This window comes from Myotis lucifugus, unplaced genomic scaffold (assembly GCF_000147115.1).
Source record: "Myotis lucifugus unplaced genomic scaffold, Myoluc2.0 scaffold_513, whole genome shotgun sequence".
NCBI classification, from domain to species: Eukaryota; Metazoa; Chordata; class Mammalia; order Chiroptera; family Vespertilionidae; genus Myotis; species Myotis lucifugus.
Window position 1 is genome coordinate 744540 of NW_005871561.1, and position 19620 is coordinate 764159.

Genomic DNA, 19620 nt, shown 5'->3' on the forward strand with positions numbered 1-19620 from the left:
AATAAAAAAAAAAGGAAAAAAGGACAGGTTGGGAGCTTCAGTCACCCGCCAGCCTGAAAACGGCCCTCAGCCCCTCACCCAGACTGGCCAGGCACCCCAGTGGGGACCCCCACCCTGAAGGGGGTGTGACCAGCGGCAAACAGCCATCATCCCCTCACCCAGGCTGGCCAGGCACCCAAGCAGGACCCCCACCCTGATCCAGGACACCCTTCAGGGCAAACCAACCGGCCCCCACCCGTGCACCAGGCCTCTATCCTATATAGTAAAAGGGTAATATGCCTCCCAGCACCGGGATCAGCGGAGCCGCAAGGCCTCCCGGCACCGGGATCAGCGTGACAGGGGGCAGCGACCAAGGGGCGGGACCACAACCCCCCTCCCCCCCACGGGCCCTGCTCTGTGTGTGACGGGGTAGAGCCATAACCTCCCCATCGGCCCTGCCCTGAGTGTGACAGGGTGCGGCGCCCCAACCCCCTGATCGGCCCTGCTCTGTGTGTGACAGGGGGCGGTGCCCCAACCCCCCAATCGGCCCTACCCTGAGCGTGACTAGGGGTGGCATCGCAACCTCCCGATCCGCCCTGCTCTGTGCATGACGGGGCGGCGCCCCAACTCCCCAATCGGCCCTGCTCTGAGCCCCACCAGGGGCTGCACCTAGGGATTGGGCCTGCCCTCTGCCACCGGGGAGCAGGCCTAAGCCAGCAGGTCGTTATCTCCTGAGGGGTCCCAGACTGCGAGAGGGCACAGGCCGGGCTGAGGGACCCCCTCTTCCCCCCCCCCCCCCGAGTGCACAAATTTTTGTGCACTGGGCCCCTAGTGAAATTATATAGTTTAAATATGTACAGTTAATTGTATATCAATTACACTTAATAAAACTTAAAAATTGATGCTTAATACTTTGAGTTTTAAAAAATATATATATTTTTATTGATTTCAGAGATTAAAGGAGAGGGAGAGAGATAGAAACATCAATGACGAGAGAGAATCATTGATCAGCTGCCTCCTGCACGCCCCCGACTGGGGATGGAGCCCACAACCCAGGCATGTATCCTGACTGGGAATCGAACTGTGACCTCCTGGCTCATAGGTCGACGCTGAGTCATGCCGACTGGGCAGTACTTTGAGGTTTTGTTTTTTGTTTGTTTGTTTGTTTTAAAATATATTTTATTGATTTTTTACAGAGTGGAAGGGAGAGGGATAGAGAGTCAGAAACATCGATGAGAGAGAAACATCGATCAGCTGCCTCCCGCACACTCCCCACTGGGCATGTGTCCGCAACCAAGGCACATGCCCTGGACTGGAACCGAACCTGGGACCCCTGAGTCCTCAGCCGATGCTCTATCCACCGAGCCAAACCTGTCAGGGCAGTACTTTGAGTTTTTAATGCACTTTGTTTCATGTGGTTTGTACTCACTATAGAGAATTAGCAGCTACAAGGGAGGAAATAGGTTTAGAGGAAGTTACTTACCTTATGCAGCTCACTCAATGGGCTGAATGCAGATCAGGGCCTCGCTCTGCACTTATTGATGCCCATTGCCAGAGGGACGTGTTTGTCCTGGAGTCTAAGACTCTGTGATTATTTTATTATCTCAGTAGACTCAAAGAGCATTTGACAGAATGATATCATCTTTTTCATTAATTCTTTGGGAAACTACATTTTATTTATGTTCTTTTAATGTTTCTTCCATTGATGTTAACAGAAGACAGGTGCTGAGATGTTTTCTAATTGTCTCATGCTCTGCCTCAGGGCACAGTCTTTTGCTGAGCGCCTGCGGCTGGGCATCGCGGTGATTCACGGAGAAGCTCAGGACGCCGAGTCCGACTTGGTGGATGGACGGCATTCCCCGCCCATGGTCAGGAGTGTGGCTGCCATCCACCCCAGCCTGGAGATCCCCAGTAAGTGTGTTGCCCCTTTTTGTTTTCCTCTTTGGTTTTAAGGCTGACTTACTTGTTGTTTTGTTGTTGTTATTAATCCTCACCCGGGAATATTTTTTCCATTGATTTTTAGAGAGTGGAAGGGAGGGAGGGAGGTGGGGAGAGAGACAGAGAAACATCGATGTGAGAGGGACACATCAATTGGTTGCCTTCTGCATGCAACCAGACCAGGGCCAGGGATTGAGCCCACAACCCTTCCCTGTGCGGGTTGACACTAACCACTGAACACACCAGCCCAGGCTGATTATGCAGCTCTTTGAGATAATTAAGACCATGTGGAGATAAGAGAGAATCTATGGGATGTATGTGAATAAGGCAGAATACGAGAGTGTATACCCATCTTTGTGCAAAGACCAGGAAGAACTATGAAGGATGGAAATCATTATGATGGTGGTAAGATTGATGTGTGAATTGGTTTTTATTTTTAAGAAATTTACCTCATGCTTTAATAACATCTTAAAAAAAAAAAATACTGCCTTTTGCCCTGACCGGTTTGGCTCAGCGGATAGAGCGTCGGCCTGCGGACTCAAGGGTCCCAGGTTCGATTCTGGTCAAGGGCATGTACCTTGGTAGCGGGCACATCCCCAGTGTGGGGCATGCAGGAGGCAGCTGATCGATGCTTCTCTCTCATCGATGTTTCTAGCTCTCTATCCCTCTCCCTTCCTCTCTGCAAAAAATCAATAAAATATATTTTTAAAAAAAATACTGCCTTCCAGTCTGTTGAAGAAGGAAAACTTTTCTTTTACCCTCTTTACATTCAGTACTTAGGGGCCTGAATCTGTCTTAGTAAGAGAAAAGACAGATTTTTTTTTAAGGTGGTAAAAACAGATTTTACTTAGGAAATGTTGCATTGTGGGAGAAGACATCTTGCTGTAGAATGGGGCTTACCTCTGACTCCAGCAAGGACAATGGGGGTTGATAGCCAAGACGCAGGGTGGGATAGGGTCAGTGGATGGGAAATTACTGAGAGGAGGGCGGCACCAAGGGTAGGGGAATTCTTGCTGACCTGACCTAACAGAATTCCTGCTGAAGGAAGGCCTGGGGGGCCCATGAGTTCTGGAATTCTTGCTGAAACTCAGCTGTGCGGCCTGAGGACAAAGCCCCAGGATTAGTCCAGGTGGAGAAAGGGCTTAGAGGTGCCAGACCACACTTTCAAGGATGTAGTCTTGTTACTGTTACAGCCTTTATCACACTGAACTGAAATATTTTTTCAAACAGTTTTTTTATAAGGTTAATCATGTTTATTTTAATAAAATAACGGATTTATTTCCTATCACACTGGTGACAAGTCAGTGAGAATATTATTGCTTAAAATCATGAAGAATTCTCAAACTTGTGAACATACTCAGGACATGTGGCGATTCGGAATCTGGGTTTCTGTCGCTAATGGGGCTCACCAGAGTGGAGCTGCTGTGGCTAGGAATGTGGCCCTGAGATCCTGGGTTCAAATCCTGCCCCGGCCCTAGTGAGCTAGGTGACTTTGGGAGTTCCTTAACCTCTCTCTGTTTCACGTCCCTCATCTTTTTTAAAACAGTGTTTGCATGTCCCCACTAGACTGAAAGCTTTAAGAAGGAAAGATAATTTTGAATTTAATGTTGAATTCCTCGCAAATAACACATTGCCTGGCATATAGTTAGCAATCAATAAATGTTTATTGAAGTAAAATTAACTTTTAGAGAAAAGACAGATTTTAGGAGGAGGTTGGAATTTGGGGCTTATCAGTGGTGTATACCATTTTAATAGGGCAAGAAGATGAGGAGGACACAACGGGAAAACAAATGACCTTTTGGAAAGATCAGTGAGAGGTTAGGAGGTGGGTGGGAGAGGTGGTTGGTGTGGTGCTGAGTCAGTCTGCCTGGTTGTTCCTGGAAAGGAGGTATGACCAATGAGTTCTTTTGGAGGTTCTGCTTTTAGGCAGATAAGGGATTTAGAAATTCAAATCCTTCTGCTCGAAACACTTTGTGTGCCACTGGGGAGTATTTTGGACCCCTTCAGGTTCTTGCTTTGTCTAGGAGTTTGCTTTTATCTGTAGAGAAAACTTAGAGGAGGAGAGTGGACTGGAATAGCCATGAAGGAGCTGAGATTGCAGCTGGGCCTGTGGGCTTAGTTAGCTGAGGTGGAGCGAGAAGGTGTTGAAGCATGGGCTAAATCGGGGTGCCAGGACAGCCTGGGGGGCAAGAGGGCAGGCTCTGGAGACAAGGGCTGGGTTTGTGTCTGGTCAGGGTGTGGCCAGGAAGTGCAGCACTCTCATTACCAAAGGTCCTTAGAGGGAAGAGCGAGGGAGACGGTAGCAGGACTCCGCTGGAGCAGACCGGTGAGGATTTTGGATGCCATTGAATATACTTATAAACAGCTGTGCAGGCTCTCAGGCTGGAGGCAGTAGTTGAGGGGTGGGTGTCTTCTTAGTCCAGGCCTGCACCCATATTGGGGTAAATTGCCCGGAAGAGAGGCAAGAAATAGGCAGGCCGGATTTGGGAGACCATGAAGCTAAGGCAAGTTCATGGTGGGAGGGCTTTGATCTCGCAGGCGGTGCTGGGCCCACTCTTGATGTGAAAGCCATAACATGAAAGATCCCATTCATCAATTTTTTATTGATTGCAAGTTAAAATGATACTTTTGATACATTGGATTAAATAAAATATATGGCGAAAATTAATTTCACCTGCTTCTTTGTGCTTTTGTAATGTGGCTTATTGAGCTCACAACCCGGCATGTGCCCACCAGGAATATAACTTTGGCCTCCTGGTTCGTAGGTCAATCTTATGGGTGTGGCTTAGACTGCTGAAGTGGGGTATAACTGGGTATGTATGTTTTTTCCTGGTCTTTGCCAATATAATATTGCAGTTAACTTATGTAGCAAAAATAACCTTTTTTCATACTTTGGCTTATCTATCTACCTATCTATTATCTATCTATCTATCTATCTATCTATCTATCAATCATCTATCTATCTAAAAGCCAAAGTGACTGGCTGCCTCCTGCTTCACGCACTACTATATCCCTTGGGGGATGTTGGGCTGCCGGGTCCCAGATTGCGAGAGGGTGCAGGCCAGGCTGAGGGACCTCACCAGTGCACGAATTTGTGCACTGGGCTTCTAGTTTCATAAGTTTCTAAAAGTGAGATTGATGAATCACTTTCTAAAGGATTATATAACATTATACTCTTTCACCAGTATTGGGGTCAAATCCCTGAGAGAAAGAGTGCTGGGAATGTAAAAAAATTACTTCAGTTTTGGAATTTATCTTGCTTTGTTTAGCTTTACATTTCTGTCCCCTCTCTCTCCATACCAACCTAGGTTCACATATTGCATTTCATTGTCACTTGTCTTTAATCTCTTTTAATCTAGAGCAGTGGTTCTTAACTGGGGGAGGGGGTGGTATGGATTTTGTCCCTAGAAGACAGAAATGTCTGGAGACATTTTTTCCATTGTCACGATTGAGGGGGTCACTACTTGCGTCCTGTGAATAGAGGCCAGGGATGCTGCTAAAACATCCTCCAGCACACAGGACAGCTCCCGCGCCAGTTATCTGTCCTGGAGTGTCAGTGGTGATGAGACTGAGAAGCACTAATCTAAAGCAGTCCTACTTTTTTCTTTAGTGACATTGACCTTCTTGTAAAAATTGGAGTAAAAGTCACTTAACATAATTAACCATTGAGAAATACACAGTTCACTGGCATTTAGTACAGAGTGTTGCCATTTCTTTCTAGTTTCAAACTTTTCATCACCCAGAAGAACACTCCTACCCATTAAGTCAGTGGTTCTCAACCTTCTGGCCCTTTAAATACATTTCCTCATGTTGTGACCCAACCATAAAATTATTTTCGTTGCTACTTCATAACTAATGTTGCTACTGTTATGAATCGTAATGTAAATATCTGATATGCAGGATGGTCTTAGGCGACCACTGTGAAAGGGTCGTTCAATTGCCAAAGGGGTCGCGACCCACAGGTTGAGAACCGCTGCATTAAGTAATCACACCCATGTGCCCCAGGGAGTTCACTCTGCCCCTGTCCCTGTGGATGCGCCTGTTCTGGACATTCCATCGAAGTGGAATTATACAGTGTGGCCTTTGCATTCGGTTTCTTTCGCTTAGCATGTCTCCAAAGTTCATCCGAAGATGCATATACCTTTTGAAGGCTGAATAACATTCCGTTGTATGGATATGCCACAGTTTGCTTATCCATTCATTCATTGATGGATATTGGACTGTGTCTAACTTTGACTATAATGCTGCTATGTGCATTCATGTACAGGTTTCTTGTAAACATATAATTTCATTTCTCCAGGGTCTATACCTAGGATTAGAATTGCTGGTTCCTATGATAATTGTATGTTTAATTTTTTGAGGAAACACCAAACTGTTTTTCATAGCAGCTATACTATTTTACATTCCTACCAGCAATGTGCAAACGTTCCACTTTCTCCATATCCTTATTAACACTTATTTTCTGATTTTGTTATTATAGTCATTGTTAACTGAAAAATAATATCAATTCATCAAAAAGGATTTATTCAGGAAAAAGGAAGATTTGCAACCTAGTGCATGCAGATATAGAAAGCCAGGTGCACTCTGGCCTGCGTGCTGACATGGAGGGCATTTATAGAAGGGAAAGGATGTTAAAGGAAGGGGAAATGAGAACCATAGAGCTTTATATAAACAGCTCTTCCTGAAGGGTACTCTCAGTTACCTAGAGTGCAAGTGGGCTTGACGGGGTACTTCGTTGTAGTTTTGATATGCATTTCCCTAATGGCTAGTGATGTTGAGTGTCTGTCTTTCCATGTGTTTGTTGTCCATTTGTTTGTCTTTTTTGGAGAAATGTTTATTCAAATCCTTTGCCCAATGCATGAAATTCATTCAAGGGGCTCGGCCCTCGCAGCCCCGGCTTTGTCCGGAAGGTTGTTCTGCTGTTCGGTCTAATTTACATATTAGCTCTTTATTATATAGGAAGAGTTCTTTATATATTCCGGACAATAGACTCTTATCAGACATGATATGCGAATATTTTCTCTCATTCTGTAGGTTGTCTTTACTTTCTTGATAGTGTCCTTTGATGCACAAAAGGCTTTAATTTACTTAGTTCAATTTACTTATTTTTATATTTGTTGCTTATCTTTTGATGTCATAGCTTAAGAATCCATTGCCAAATTCAAGGTCATGATGATTTACTCTCAGGTTTTCTACTTAGAGTTTGACAGTTTTAGCTCTTATTTTTAGGTCTTTGCGTTGATTTTTGTGTATGGTGTGAGATAGGGGTCCAGCTTCAATTTTTCAAGCACCATTTATTGAAAAGACTTTTCTTTCCCCACTGAATGTTCCTGACACCCTTGTGAAAAATCAGTTCTAAGTGTCTATTGGTGGATGAATGGGTAAAGAAAATGTGTATATTATTCAGCCATAAAAAAGAAGGAAATCCTGCCATTTGTGACCACATGAAAGGACCTTGAGTGTATTATCCTAAGTGAAATAAGTCAGAGAAAGACAAATAATGTATGATCTCACTTATATGTGGAATCTTAAAAACACACACAACAACAAACTCATGGAAACAAAGTAGAATGGTAGTGGCCAGGGCTGGGGAATGGAGGAAATGGGGAAATGTTGGTCAGAGGGTACAAACTTCCAGTTAGAAAATGTGTAAGTTCTGGAGATCTAATGTACGTCATGGTGACTATAGTTGTTAATAGTATTGTATTATATACGTAAAAGTTGCTGAGAGAGTAGATTTGAAGTGTTCACAACACACACACACAAATTGTAATCATGAGAGGTGATGGATGTGTTGACTAATCTTTTTGTGGGAATCATTTTGTAATATACACCGAGTGGCCGATTATTATGACCACCCCATCAGTACTTCGTTGGGCCACCTTTTGCCTTCAATACTGCAGCGATTCTTCTTGGCATTGAGTCCACGAGATGTTGAAAGGTGATGTGAGGAATCTGACACCATGCCTGATGAATAGCACTGTCCAGTTCTGTGAGATTTGATGGTTGTGGAACCAGCTGCCTGATGGCTCTTTTAACTTCGTCCCACAAATGCTCAATTGGATTGAGATCTGGTGATTGTGGGGGCCACCTAAGCAAGGTAAAGTCTCCTGCATGTTCTTGAAACCATTCCTGTACAATATGAGCACCGTGGCATGGTGCATTGTCTTGTTGGAAGAAGCCATCTCCGTTGGGATACGCCATCAACATGATAGGATGAACTTAATCAGCAACAATACTTAGGCATGTTGTGCTATTCAGACGTTGTTCCACACGAATTAAAGGGCCCAAATCATGCCAGGAAAACATGCCCCAAACCATAACACTGCCCCCACCAGCTTGAAGGGTTGTACTCATGCATGTCGGGTGCATGCTTTCATGATGTTTCTGCCAAATTCTCACTCTGCCATCTGCATGATGCAACTGGAAACGTGATTCATCGGACCACATGACTTTTTTCCAATGCTCGACTGTCCAATCCTTGTGTTCCTGTGCGAATTGGAGACGTTTTATCTTGGTAACTGCAGACAGCAAAGGTGTTCGAACAGGCCTTAGGCTGTTTTGCTGATACTCGCTCCATGGCTACGAGCACCAACAATCATCCCACGTTCAAAGGCTGTTAAATCGTGTTGTTTACCCATATCTTCAGAAAAGAGTCACTTCTACTGTCGTGGTAAACAACCTGCTTCCCTATTTATAATGGTCTGGCCCTCTAGAAACTTCAGCGTGAAATTATAGCTAATTTGCCTACAAACGTCAGGTGGTCATAATAATCTGGCCACTCAGTGTATATGTGTATCAAAACATGAGGTTGTACACCTTAAGCTCTCACAGTGTTAGATGCCAGTTATATCTCATAAAGTTGGGGGAAACCCATTGGCCATAGGTGTTTGGGTTTACTTCTAGACTCAGTTCTGTTGCATTGATCTATATGTCTATCTTTATGCCATTACCTACATTGTTGATTAATAAAGCTTAATATCAACTGTAATTGAAAAATAAAATAATAAAAGTTTTGTAATAGGTTTAAAAATAGGAAAGTGTGAGTCTTCTACCTTTATTCTTCCATTTTTTAAAGGATTTTGGCTATTTGGGGTCTTATGTTTCCAGATGAATTTTATTTTCAGTTTATTTCTGCAGAAGCAGCAGTTGGGGTTCGATAAGGTTGCATTCACTCTCCAGACCCCTTTGGGAAGAAGCATTGTCGTCTTAATCCTAAGTGTTCTGACCTATAAACATGAATTGCTTTCCGTGTGTTTTCTTTAATTTCTTTTAACGGTGTTTTATAGTTTTCAGTGTACAAGTCTTTCACCTCCTTCGTTCAATTCATTCCTTGGTATTTTATTCTCTTTGTTACTTTTTAAATGGAGTTGGTTTTTTAATTTCCATTTCAGATTGTTCATTACTAGTGTGTATAAACAATTGAATTTTGTGTGTTGATCTTGTATCTTACATACAACTTTAGTGAATTTGTGTATTTAGTAGTTTTTTTGTAGATTCTTTGTTATTTTCTACTAGAGGCCTGGTACATGAAATTTGTGAACTGGGTGGGGCAGGGTCCCTCAGCCCGGCCTGTGCCCTCTTGTAGTCCGGGGCTCTCGCAGTCCGGGACCCCTTGCTCCTTACTGCCCGCCACCGCTGCTGTGCTCGTCACCCGTCAGCCTGGCTTCTGTCTGAGTGGTGCTCCCCCTGTGGGAGCGCACTGACCACCAGGGGGCAGCTCCTGCATTGAGCACCTGCCCCCTGGTGGTCAGTGCGCCTCATAGCGATCGGTTGTTCTGGTCGTTCTGCCATAACGGTCACTTAGGCTTTTGTTATATAGATATGTAGGATCATGTCATCTGCTAATAGATATAGAGATAACTACTTCTTCCTATCCATCAGGGTGATTTTTTTTTCTTTTCTTGTAGAATTGCCCTAACTAGCACAGCCAGTCTAGTGTTGACTAGCAATGGGGAAAGTGGGCATCCTTGTCCTATTCCTGATCTTAGGGGAAAGTTTTTAGTCTTTGACTAACTATATGAAGTTAGCGCTGAGTTTTTCATGGTTACTCTTTTCAGTGAGGAAGTTCCCTCTATTTCTAGTTTCTTGGATCTTTTTATCATGAGACACTGACTTTTTAAAGGCTTTGGCTTTTTAATATAGAAACTTTTGTGCATGTGTTTTATTCTGACCAGTGCTGATTCCTAAAGAAAAGCCCCCAATCACAGTTGTTGGTGATGTGGGAGGAAGGATCGCCATTATTGTGGTATGTAAACTTCTTTTATTATTAATTGTTTTATTTACCATTGTTACTTTGTTAACTTATTTGTTAATTGTGTGGGGTTAGTGGTATGTCCAGGTAAGTCTCATTCATTTGAGTTGGTGCCTTGCACTAAATGTTTATGTTGGTCCAAAAACAGAAAATTGTTACCATTAGTTTATTAATTGCTAATTACTTTGTTAACTAAATAGCTGTTTATCATAACATGAAAAATTGTTTTGTGATCAAAATAGGATACAAAATTGATTATAACTATTTAAGACACACATCCTCTCTCACTGCACAAAGCCAGTGCACAGAAGAATACATAATACCTATATTATAGTTTAAATAATAAACTGAGCACATGGGTACTCACTGCTCAGCTTGGAGCAAGAACACTGGCGTGTTCCCTTGAGCGCCCAGGGCTTTCCCTGTCCTCTCTCCTCTCTTTCCACCAGAGCTGGTCACTGCCAGGCTGCCGGCTGCCAGTGCAGCGGTGGTGGTGGGAGCCTCTCCCGCCTCCTCAGCTGTGCCTCCTCAGCTGTTTGCAGACTGCGAGAGGGCACAGGCTGGGCTGAGGGACCCTCCCGAGTGCACAAATTTTTGTGCACCGGGCCTCTAGTCCATATATATTTTAAAAGAGTTGTATATATATCCATACACACAAGGTGGGCAAAGTAGGTTTATAGTTGTTCATAGGGGAAAGAATACAATTATTAATAAATACTAATACAAGAATAAACTCTGTTTCGCATACTCACAACTATCAACCTATTTTTGCCCCACTCTGTATATAAAATACAGGAATATTTAATCAATCCTGGACAATGCTTGATACCCTCATGGGCTTGAAATAGCTGGTAGCCTGGGTATAACAGGAAAGACGCAGGTTTTTTTCCTGTTTCTCCTCTGTGTCTCTTTACTGCTCACAAAACACTTCCCTTCTGGTCCCCGGAGTGAGGGTTCCCCACATCGAGTCATTCTCTGCTGCAGTTTAGCTCAGAATCTGTCTACCTGGAAATAGTGCCAGATCCCACAGGCTAAGGGCTCAGCCCCAGGGGACTGCTGCCCCCACCTTCAGCTGCTGTTCACAAGTAACAGGTTACCCACAACTTCTGTACGATTTGGCTACAAACGAGGGTTCCCATGGCCCCTCCTTGGTTGGGCTAATTTGGGGCAGCTCGAAGGCCCAGGGGGCACACTGACCACTTTATTAAAGGACAGGACCGAGGACACGGAGTGACCAGGTGAAGAGCGACAGAGGCTGAGGGCTGGGAGGCCCGAGCTCAGGAGCTTCTGTCCCCGTGGAGTCGGGTGTGTCACCCTCCTGGTTCCTGGTCCTGGGAGCTCTCTGCAGCCCCTACTCCTGGGATTTCAGGAGCTTCCTCGTGGAGGCAAGGCCGGCATTCGCTCCATTTCCAGCCCCTCTCCCCTGGCTGAGAAGAGGGGTGGGGCGACACTCCCAGGCTTCCGGTCATGGAATGTTCTTTCCAGCGAGCAGCCCCACGCAGGGGCCACCCAGCGTCACCCCGTGAGAACAGAGGTGGTCCTATCACCCAGGAAGTTACCAGGCCTTAGGAGCCCTGTCCCAGACGCCAAGGCCAGAGGCCTTCACCTAGATATTATTGGTCCATATATTAGACACCACTGAACTGGGTACATTGTTAAAAATTACAATTAGGGTTTTTTTCCCCATTATACAAACATGTAAAAAACACGTATTTCCCATAAGAGCAGTGGAGAAAATTTGGACAATAAGGAAAAGTAGCAAGAAAAGAGGAAGAACCACCCAGTCAAAGTATCTTCTTGCAGTTTTACTATGTATTTAAAAAACAAAAACATTCAGCATGGAGCATGGAGCAGCTGCATGGTGCGGGCACAGTTCTGGACGTGGGGTATAGAGCCGGAAGCCCCAGGGAGCATGGAGGTGGCAGAGACAAGGCCGCTGTGAGTGACAGGCCTGCAGGGTGGCTTTGAAGGCCGGAGGGAGTGCAGTGGGAGCGTGCGGCGTGCAGCTGCACATGTTAAAACGGAACAGCAAACTTGTTACCAGAAATTAGACCCTTTCTTTTCCAGGCTGTCGAAACTCATTGTTGCCAGCGTGCTCATGTGCTCAATCTGTAATTGACAGGATGACATTATCGATGACGTGGACAGCTTTCTCGCTGCAGCAGAGACCCTGAAGGAAAGAGGGGCGTATAAGATCTTCGTGATGGCGACGCATGGCTTGTTATCTTCCGATGCCCCCCGACTGATTGAGGAATCTGCCATCGACGAGGTAACAGCCAGCATGTGTGGGCACACCTGCCCTGCCATTCTGGCTCCTTCTGAGCTGTAGTTACAGAGGGTGGTGAAGAAGGAGCTATTTTGTAGTTAAGAATGGATTAAAAACACAGGTTATGTTTGTGTTTCATCACTATAGCCTCGGTCCTTGGCCCATAGTGGTAGTTAACAGTTCTGATAGCTCAGGAGTGGAGCAGGAGTCTGCTGGCACTGCGTGCTGCCCCTCTCTGAGCTCCTCGCAGCCGCACCTGGAGAGGAGTCACTGAGCATCAGAAAAGCCGGTGACTGCAGGCCTGGCAGCTTCTAGGCTGAGCCATTTGGGTTCAGACCTTCGTTTGCCTGATGCCAAAGCCGCCTCTCTCCCGAGTGCAGCTGCCTGTGACGTGAGATTAGGAGAGGAAGCCACAGGCGATCTTCCTCAGCCTCCTCTGGCTCCCGTGTGGCGGCAGGAAGGCTGCCCGGGTGCACTAGCCCTGCTTTATGCACCTCCCTTATTCCAGAGGCCCACCAGGAAACGGGATTGGCATGTAAATCACATTTTTATTCTCTCTTAAATAGTAAAAGTGCTGTCCCCGTAGATTCCTGGTTATTGAATCTTAAATTAGTTAAACTTTTACTTTTCCAAGTCTCAAAACGTTTGTTTTTGTTAATCTTCCCCAGAGGATATTTTCCCATTGATTTATAGAGGGAGTGGAAGAGAAGGGAGCAACAGAGAGAGAAACATCGATGTGAGAGAGATACATCCATTGGTTGCCTCCTGCATGGGCCCTGACCAGAGCCAGGGATCGAGCCCGCAACTGAGGTACGTGCCCTTGACCAGAATCGAACCCAGAACCCTTTAGTCCGCAGGCCGACGCTCTATCCACTGAGCCAAACCTCCTAGGGCCAAGTCTCACATCTTTACTCTTCACATGAGATCTCCTGAGCCTGCCTCTCTGTTGTCTGATGGGTTCAAGATGCCTTAGTACAGACCAAAGGCCAGACTTGCATGTCTCTAATCAATCCAGCCTCCTTGCTTAGCTGGACGAAGAACTGAGAATGACATTAGAGGCGTTCAAAGAGGCAAACCTGACAACACAGAATTCACATGTGAAGTAACGTGAGAAGACTTCTGGCCCAGGGCAGCATCGTCGTCCCCCCACCCGGGCTGTCCACATGGCACTAGGACCGGCTCTCACAGGTGCTGCACGGGGGCCTGTTAGAAATAGCAAAGCAGAGCAAGGTGCAGAGGGGCTCCTGGAGCCCGGCTTCCTAGTGCAGAGTGTGGTTCCAGGGAAGCGTCGCCACCAGCCGAGGCCGGGCGAGTATGACTGGGAGCGTGAGTGGAGGGCCGCCCTGATGCCTTTGCGTCTGACAGCACTCACTGATGTGCAGAGCCACGTTGGGACAAGGCACCAGTGGCCGAGCTGGTTAGGAAGCAAAGGCTTTCATTTACACTTACACACAGAACGTAGCTGCTCTGTCGTTTATACAGTTTTGAACAGTAATGGCAGGATCGACACGTTAGGTGGGAGTTGAGAGAAGTGGAAGAAAGCTAATTTACCTTCTTTCCAAGCAGGAGCCAGTAGGTAGTGCTTGGAGTTGGTAAATCTCAGTAAATCTGTTATTTTAAAAAATGGTTAGAATAAAGTTGGAGAATTCATTTTCCACTGAGGGTGGTTAATTTAGTGAGAAAAACAGCCCACAGGGTCACCAGAGCACTCCCAGCTGCGCTCTGCCAGCCCGGCCCCTGCGCCTTCCTTCTGTGTGAGTGGTGCAGTCAATTCTGTGATACCAGTGGGGAGGAATTTCCCTCCTTTGAGACTTATAATGAGACTTATATAACCTTTTATGTTTCCATTTTTGTTTAGTTACCAGCAAGATCAAGTGCCAAATGATTAGTCAGTGACTACTTAAGGCTGGTTTTCATGTCCCCAGTGCTGGCAATGCATATGTCTGACTGTCCAGCTCTGTTGTAGCATCGCCTTCTGTATTTGCTTCTTTTTTAAAAATTTAATTAATTTATGTTTAAGAATATTTATTGTTGAGAGTATTACAGATATCTCCCTTTCCCCCCATTGCCCCCTCTCCACCTGGTCCCTGTCCCACCCCAGGCCTTCACCATCCTACTGTCTGTGTCCATAGGTAATCTCTTCCCTTGCCCCCATCCCCTTCCCTCTGAGATTCATCAGTCTGTTTCATGTTTCCATGCCTCTGATTCTATTTTATTTACCAGTTTATTTTGTTCACTAGATTTCTTGTTCATTTATTTTGATTTTTTAAGCTTTTATTTAGTTAGTTAGTTAATCCTCACCCAAGGATATTTTTATATTGATTTTTTAGAGAGAGTGGAAGGGAGAAGGAGAGACAGAAAAAAACATCTATGTGAGAAACATCGATTGGTTGCCTCCTGCATGAACCTGGACCAGGGCCAGAGAACCTGCAACCAAGGTATGTGCCCTGACTAGAATCAAACCCAGGACCTGAACTTCAGTCTGCAAGCTGATGGCTCTGTGCACTGAGCCAAACCTGCTAGGGCATGATTTTTAGATTCAGTTTTTGATAGATATGTATGTGTTGCCATTTTTTATTCATATTTTTTATCTCTTCTTCTTTTTCTTTCTTCTTTCTTCTTCCTCTTCCTTTTCTTAAAGAATACCTTTCAACATTTCATGTAATACTGGTTTGGTGGTGATGAACTCCTTTAGCTTTTTCTTGTCTGGGAACCTCTTTATCTGACCTTCAATCTAAATGAGAGCTTTGCTGGGTAGAGTAATCCTGGTTGTAGGTCCTTGCTGTTCATCACTTTGAATATTTCTTGCCACTCCCTTAGGCCTGCAAAGTTTCTGTTGAGGAATCAGCTGACAGTCATATGGGCACTCCCTTGTAGGTAACAGCTTTTCTCTTGCTGCTTTTAAGATTCTTACTTTGTCTTTAGCCCTTTGCATTTTAATTATGATGTGTCTTGGTGTGGGCCTCTTTGGGTTTCTCTTGTTTGGGACTCTCTCTACTTCCTGGACATGTAAGTATTTCTCCTGGTAGGGGAAGTTTTCTCTCAAATAGGTTTTCAATATCTTGCTCTCTCTTCTCCTTCTGGACTCCCATAATATTAATGTTGGTACACTTGAAGTTGCTCCAGTCTCCTTACACTGTCTTCATATTTTTGGATTATTTTTTCTTTTTGCTCTTCTGGTTGGGTGTTTTTTGCTTCCTCATATTTCAAATTGTTGATTGGATTCTTGGAATCCTCTGCTCTACTGTTGAATCCCTGTAAATGATTCTTTATTTCAGTTAGTGTATGCTTAATTTCTGACTGGTCCTTTTTCATGTCTTTAACATTCTCACTAAGATCCTTGAAAGTCTCATAAAGATCCTTGAGTAACCTTATAACTGTGGTTTTGAACTCTGTATTCAGTAGTTTGCTTGCTTCCATTTCTTTCATTTGTGACACGTTTCTTTGTCTCCACATTTTGGCTGCTTCCCTGTGTTTGTTTCTATGTATTGGGTAGAGCTGCTTTATCTCCTGGAATTGGTAGAGTGGCCTTGTGTGGTAGGTGTCCTGTAGGGCCCAGTGGCTCAGCCTCCCCAGTCACCTGAGCTGGACACTCTAGGTGTGCCCCTGTGTGGGCTGTGTGCACAGTCTTCTTGTAGTTGAGCCTTGATTGCTGTTGGCATCACTGGGAGGGGTTGACCTCCAGGCCAATTGGCTGTGAGGACCAGCTGTGACTACAGTGGGAGAGCTGCTGTGCAGGAGACACCCCAATGGAGCAGGACTTGCTTCAGTGGGGCTTTGATGCTCACTGAGTCTGCCCCTTGAGTGTGTTGCTTGTGGGTGTGTGGAGTTGTGGATTTGTTATTGTCCACCAGGTGCACTAGCTTTGGGGCCTCCACAGAGGTGCAAAGTCAGCCACTGCCTGGGGCCACCTGGCTGCTATTTGCTATTTGTATTGGGCTTTGAAGTGCCCAGGCAAGGCCCAGCTGGGAAGCAAGGCAGGCTGGTGCTAGTGCCAGGTCTTAGGCCTTTTATTGATAGGTTTGGGGCACGCTGACACCAGCTATAGCCTGTTTGGGAGATTTTAGCAGTCGGAAACCTGAGCCAGGACAGGCCATTCATATGGAAAAGCTGCTGCAAACAGCTTGGGTGGGGCTGCAAATTGGATGGGGCAGGGTCTCAGGGAGTCATCAGGTGGAGCAAACAGTGTGCTGCAGGCTCATGGAGACTCAGAGATGGCTGCCAGTCAGCTCTGTGACGGGGTGGGGGTGGGGTGGCAGGGGTGACCCCTGCAAGCACCCCCGTCTGGAAGAAAGCAGTCCCCAAGTTCCTGACCCGATGTCAGTCCAGTTCCTTTCCACATGTGTCTGAGTCCCCCGACGTTGGAGCTTGGAAGAGGCGGGACCATGGAAGTTCAGCCGGTCTGCACCTCCGCCCCCTCCTACCAGTCTCAATGTGCCTTCTTCTTTCCTTCTCTAGTTGTAGCACTTCCATTCATCGAGATTTCAGGCAATTCTGAATGGTGATTGTTCTGTATTTTAGTTGTAATTTCGATGTGGTTGTGGGAGGCAGTGAGTACCACCGTTTACCTACACTGTCATCTTGGTTCTTTTATTTTTTTAAATATATTTTCATTGATTTTAGAGAGGAAAGGAGAGGGAAAGAGAAAGAAACATCAGTGTTGAGAGAAAATTATTGATCAGCTGCCTCCTGCATGCCTCCCATGCCCCCCACTGGGGATCAAGCCTGCAACCTGGGCACGTTCCCTGACCTAACCAGGAATCCAACCATGACCTCTTGGTTCATAGGTCAGTGCTCATCCACTGAGCAACACCGGTTGGGTCTGTATGTGCTTCTTTAGTGTAAATTGTCGTGCGTGCGTGTGTGTGAATTCTCACCCAAGGATATTTTTCCATTGATTTTTAGGGAGAGTGGTAGAGAGAGGGAAAGGCAGAGAAAAACATCGATGTGAGAAAAACACATCGATTGGTTGCTTCCTGCACGCGCCCCGACCAGGGTGTGGGCCAGGTCGGAGCCTGTAACCAAGGTACATGCCCTTGACCAGAATTGAACCTGGAACCCTTTGGTCTGCAGGCCGATGTTCTATCCACAGAGCCACACCAGCTAGGGCAGTGTAAACTGTCTTGAGCCTTATTTTGAAAGTAGGGAATGTATAAGTAATAAAAATTATTCCCATCATGTGTTTGTTTAAGTTTTTTTTTCACTTGTAGCTATTGAAAAGTGCTTGTTTTCTCTTTTTTTCATTTTTATAAAATCTTAACTTTTTAAAATAACAGCTTTATTGAGATGTAATTCACATACTATACAATTCACCCACTTAAAATATATATGATTCAGTGTTTTTACTACATTCACAGAATTGTACGTCGCCGTCATCAATTTTAGAACATTTCCCTGCGCCTAGAAGGAAACCTCATACGCATTAGCAGTCACCTTCCATTTCATCTCCATCCACCCAGCCCCAGGCAGCTGCTGCACTTACTCTCCTTTGTGTCTATAGATTCCCTAATCCTGACCTTATACACCAGTGCAGTCCTGCAATGTCTGGCTCCTTTCACTCAGCATGGTATCATCTATGTAGTAGCATGTGTGTCGGTACTTCATTGTTTTTTGCTGAATTGTATGGAAAAAACACATTTTTATCTCTTCATTCATGGGAATTTGTGTTGTTGCATTTTTCTGACTATTGTGAATAATGCTGGTAGGATATTTGTGTATAAGCTTTTGTATAAATGTGTATTTTCATTTCTCTTAGGTTTATACCTAGGAGTAGAATTGCTGGGACATATGGTGACTCTATGTTTAAACTCTTAAAGACCTGCCAGACTGTTTTCCAACGCGGCTGAACCCTTTTCCATCCCTACAGTGATGTAGGGGCTCCAGTTTCTCCGCGCCCTTGTGAATACTTTCATTATCTGTCTTTTAGCCTGTAGCTGTACTAGTGGGTGTAAGCTTAGCAGGTCTTAGGCTAAGAAATGTGGACTGAAACGTTGATGAAGGTATAGTAGACCCACTGTCCTCTTCAGAGATTTGAGACTAGATCAGATTTCCAGGTTGCACCAGGAAGCTACTTGGTTTTATGCTGCTCTTGGTTTTTTTCTCTTGCTTCCAAGGTGGTGGTTACCAATACAATTCCACACGAAATCCAGAAGCTCCAGTGCCCCAAAATCAAAACTGTGGACATCAGCATGATCCTTTCAGAAGCCATCCGCCGGATTCACAACGGGGAGTCCATGTCCTACCTTTTCAGGAACATAGGCTTAGATGACTGAAGAGCTTTCTTTCCTTATAACTCCCAGGGGCAAACTGGAACGTGAGAATGTGCTGTGAGATATCAGGCCAGACTTGATGTATTTCCCAGGGGCCATTTGTGTTTTGTCCCTTTCTTGTTAATTACTATGAAGATAGACCAACTTTTTTTGTCGATTTGGGTGTTTGTGAGTCTTTTGGGCAATTTTTATAAAAGAAAAACTGTATCCTCTTAAATAAAATAAGACCTTGTTGTTTTTAGTTTAACTATATAAAATATAACTTGGAAGAAGATTTTTAAGCCCACAGCCTTTTTTCCAAAATTGTTAGAGCCCAAGTGCTTAAAAAATTTAATAAAATAAAATGGTCTACTTACTGTATGATACCTGCAATTGAAAAGCCAAAAAACCTATGCTGTTGAGTCCAGGAATGACATTTTTAGAAATGCTTTTATAGATAAGCATATGGAATACGTGACCATTATTTATTTTCTGCAACAAAAGAAGGAATAAAAACTTACTGTGTTTGTGTGTGATTTTTTACCCTTTATGTTTTGGCAATTGTTTTATAACTAAAATAAAATGAAAGCTGAATATACATGTTGTGGATGTTGAAATGTTCGCCACATTAAGTTTTCTCTGCTGCAACCTGTGGGATGACTCGGTAGCCTCATAGGGATGTACCAAACCCCGCACGTTCCTACATGCAGTCATTTGACTGGCAGGAGAGGGACTCATCCCCAGGCTGGTGGGTGGGTGTGGAGGGACCTCGCTCCTTGTTTGACAGCATAGCCATTCTCCGAACAGAATGTGGCACTGCATGCCTTGGGGATGAGATGCTGGAGGGGGTTGCAGGGCAGGGGATGTGATTCTTGTCAGTGCCAAGCCCGTCACCGTTTAGAACTCGAAACTTGGGCCTTAGACTTCATCAGGCT

The 19620-nt window shown here is 45.0% G+C and overlaps 1 protein-coding gene across 5 annotated transcripts in view; it reads left to right on the top strand.

The window, feature by feature from the left end:
- Positions 1–19283, top strand: part of PRPSAP2 (phosphoribosyl pyrophosphate synthetase associated protein 2) — a 57331-nt gene extending 38048 nt beyond the window's left edge. For 4 of the 5 annotated variants that reach the window (XM_023745076.1, XM_023745077.1, XM_006103856.3 and 1 more), the window contains 4 exons: positions 1742–1890; positions 10095–10165; positions 12294–12440; positions 18551–19283. In XM_023745076.1, the coding sequence (XP_023600844.1) occupies positions 1742–1890; positions 10095–10165; positions 12294–12440; positions 18551–18709 (526 nt within the window). In that variant the 3' untranslated portion in view covers positions 18710–19283. Of the gene's footprint in view, positions 1–1741; positions 1891–10094; positions 10166–12293; positions 12441–18192 lie in introns of all 5 variants that reach the window. The other variant, XM_023745078.1, reaches the window with a different exon arrangement.
- The last annotated feature ends 337 nt before the right edge of the window (positions 19284–19620 follow it).